We start from the raw sequence: 3068 nt of genomic DNA on the forward strand, positions 1-3068 counted from the left end.
CTTCTGATTCTAAATATTTTCTTTCCTCTCAGTTTAATGACTAGATTTGATAAAATTCCTTTCCATAAATTGGGGTTATGTAATTAGAGGGTCTCATGTGGGAAAAAAAAGCCAGAAGAATTGATTCCAAAACCCTCTTAAACTATCTTGCTGGGACATTAATCCAAACATTTAATATCAACCAAAATAATATTACACTTGAAATACATCAATTATAATGGATCAAAGCTATTCATGAAATATGTTATTGAGAATATATATAGTCTCTCGCTTTCCCTCTTCCTTGCAAAAGGATATTGCACTTTGATTAAATCAAGATGTTGTCAGTCCATGAACTGGATGAGGAGAAGAAGGCGTGCATGAGTGATATCTTTAAACAATTCCATTTTTAGTTATTTAAGGTAGGAATTGATGGCATCATAGTTGAACAAAAGATATCAATGTGCTTAGATCCATGCATGTCGAGTGATCTAAAAGAATATCTTCAGTTTGATCTAAATTGGAAAGTTAGAAATGGAAATGCCTTTGCATGGCTTATATATGCATGAGAAATTATCCAGCGTATATAGTTTTGATGACGAGGTATATATTCATCATTTGTTGTTTGCAATTGCTTTGGCTAGTGCTTTAAATAAAGAAGTAATCGGGATAATAGCATTGTGAGAATTCATAATGAGGTGCTCTAATCGTATGGTTTGCAATATGATCTAAAGGAGAGAGGTTGGACCATTTATTCCTGCAATGTTCTTTATTTTGGTCAACTTTTCAAGTGGATGATACCTATCTTGGGATGCCTAAACACCCTAAGCGTATTCAGGAAGTTTGATCTATTAGAAGAAGGAAAGTATTTCATATTAAAGGGTAAACCTTGGTGCAAGATTTGGATTGCTTGGTCCATCTGCCCAAGAAAGGAACAAAAAGAAGAATATAATATGAGAATATTTATATTACTATTAAATCTCTCTTCTGGTGCCATTCAAGGAGATCTCGAGAGCTCGAAGTGAGTATATAGAGGCATCAAGAAATAGGAAAGGGGGATGATGCATCACATCCTAAATAGAGTAGAGAAGGTATGGGAATTTTGGGAAATCCGATCATTTGTTTTGTTCAGCTTATTCTTACAGGTCGTCCTCGTTTTCTCGGGGAAGTATAGGGCACGCAACAAATCTCAGTTTGTTGCTATGATAATGTGGTTGGCCTACTTGCCTGCCGACTGGGTTGCCACCTTTGCCCTCGGCGTTCTCTCCAATAACCGGAATAGTACTTCCTATGGTCTTGCAAATAGAGACCTCCATACTTTCTGGGCACCCTTCCTTCTCTTACATCTCGGTGGCCCTGACAACATCACTGTCTACTCTGTAGATGACAATAAGCTATGGAGGAGTCACCTCCTTGGGCTAGTTTTTCAGGTTACAATGGTCATCTATGCCTTCGTTAGGTCTTGGTCCAGCACCAAGCTCTTGGTCTCAGCAATTTTGATGTTTTTTGCTGGAATTATCAAATATGCGGAGAAGTCTTATGCTCTCTGGTGTGCAAGTGAAGGTGTACTACAGAAGTCCTTGGGCACTAACCAGGACCCTAGTCCCAACTACGTTGATAAAATAAAAAGGGACGAATTTGAGAATGAGATATTAAGAAGGGAATATGCAACATTCGATGTCGAGAGTGGCATGTCAGCTGCTAGTTGGTCATGCTCAAATCTCCAGTTGAAAGCTAATGATTTTTTTTCGATCGCCAAGCGCCTCGTTATGGGCCGTATCTTGACCTTCAACGATCGCGAGCTGATCCGGCCCTTCTTCCTCAAGTACTCCACCTCCCAAGCTTTCAAGGTGATGGAGATAGAACTTTCTTTTGTTTATGAAATGCTTTACACTAAATTGTTTGCATTTCATACCAAACTAGGATCTTTTCTTCACTGCTTCACTTTGGCATTTATGCTATCCTCCCTAATTGCCTTCTTGATCATCAAGAAGCATAGCTATGGTGAGGTTGATTTAGTAATTACGTACATATTGCTAGGAGGGGCTGTTCTTCTTGAGTTCTATTCTGTTGGACTACTTGTCTTCTCTGAGTGGGCTGTTATCCGCCTTCACAATCTCAAATATTTTTCTTGGCTGTCGAAAATCATATTCTCCATCATGTCATTCTTCTGTTGGCAGAGTAAGCCAAGATGGTCCAATTTAATGGGACAATGCAATCTCATAACCTCTTGCCTCAGTGATCGATCACCTACATTTGGCTGGGATAAATTATGGCACACTACAAGTATTGATGTTACTGATGAACTAAAAGATTTCATTTTAAAAGTGCTCAAAGAAGTGTCTATGACGGCAAATGTTTCCGCAGATTATAAGCATTTTACCACCTGCAGAGGAATGGACACTCTCGAGAAGATGGATATGAAGGAGAAGGCGGTTGTCGATAGTGTCAACAATGTAGAGTTCGACCAAAGCATTCTTCTTTGGCACGTTGCCTCCGATATTTGTTACCATTTTACAGTTGAAAATCCAAACAACAGAACTAAAACACAGAAAATTAGCAATGCATTATCAAATTATATGTTATATCTTCTCATAGTTCACCATTCTATGCTTACTACTACGATGGGACAAGTCCAATATGAAGGCATCTATAAACAAGCTAAGAATTTATTCCAAGCTTTCATGTGTTTCCCTAGGAACGAAACTATGTGGGAGCGTCTTCTCAATATTGAAGGCAAATCAACGTTATGTGATGCGGTTACACTTGCGAAAGAGTTGCTAAAGTTGGAGAAAGAGAAGAGATGGAAGTTAATGAGTGGTGTTTGGGTAGAGATGTTATGTTTTGCTGCAACTCATTGCAAAGGATACTTTCATGCTAAGCAACTCAGTGATGGAGGAGAGCTACTTACATTTGTATGGCTTCTAATGACTCATCTTGGACTAGATAGAACAAAGCTGGAAAATATAGGAACAAGGGAGTTAACAGGTGAGATCTACTGTGAATAAAGTTATACAAATAAAAAGAATAGGTAAGTAATTCTCAACTATACATAATTAATATTCTATGCTTGGGATAAAACATTAACC

At 38.2% G+C, this 3068-nt stretch overlaps 1 protein-coding gene across 1 annotated transcript; it reads left to right on the forward strand.

Moving 5' to 3' along the window:
* Positions 1-987: 987 nt before the first annotated feature.
* LOC140759512 (uncharacterized) lies at positions 988-3068 on the forward strand. The gene has a single exon (XM_073096092.1). It carries the CDS (start codon positions 1038-1040, stop codon positions 2985-2987), a length of 1950 nt encoding a protein of 649 aa, XP_072952193.1. The 5' UTR covers positions 988-1037; the 3' UTR covers positions 2988-3068.

Source organism: Typha angustifolia, chromosome 4 (genome assembly GCF_048772165.1).
Source record: "Typha angustifolia cultivar Huaian chromosome 4, ASM4877216v1, whole genome shotgun sequence".
Taxonomy (NCBI): Eukaryota; Viridiplantae; Streptophyta; class Magnoliopsida; order Poales; family Typhaceae; genus Typha; species Typha angustifolia.

Excerpts from the sequence above, each read along its gene's own strand:
- LOC140759512 (XM_073096092.1), top strand. The coding sequence starts at position 1,038 with ATGATGCATCACATCCTAAATAGAGTAGAGAAGGTATGGGAATTTTGG.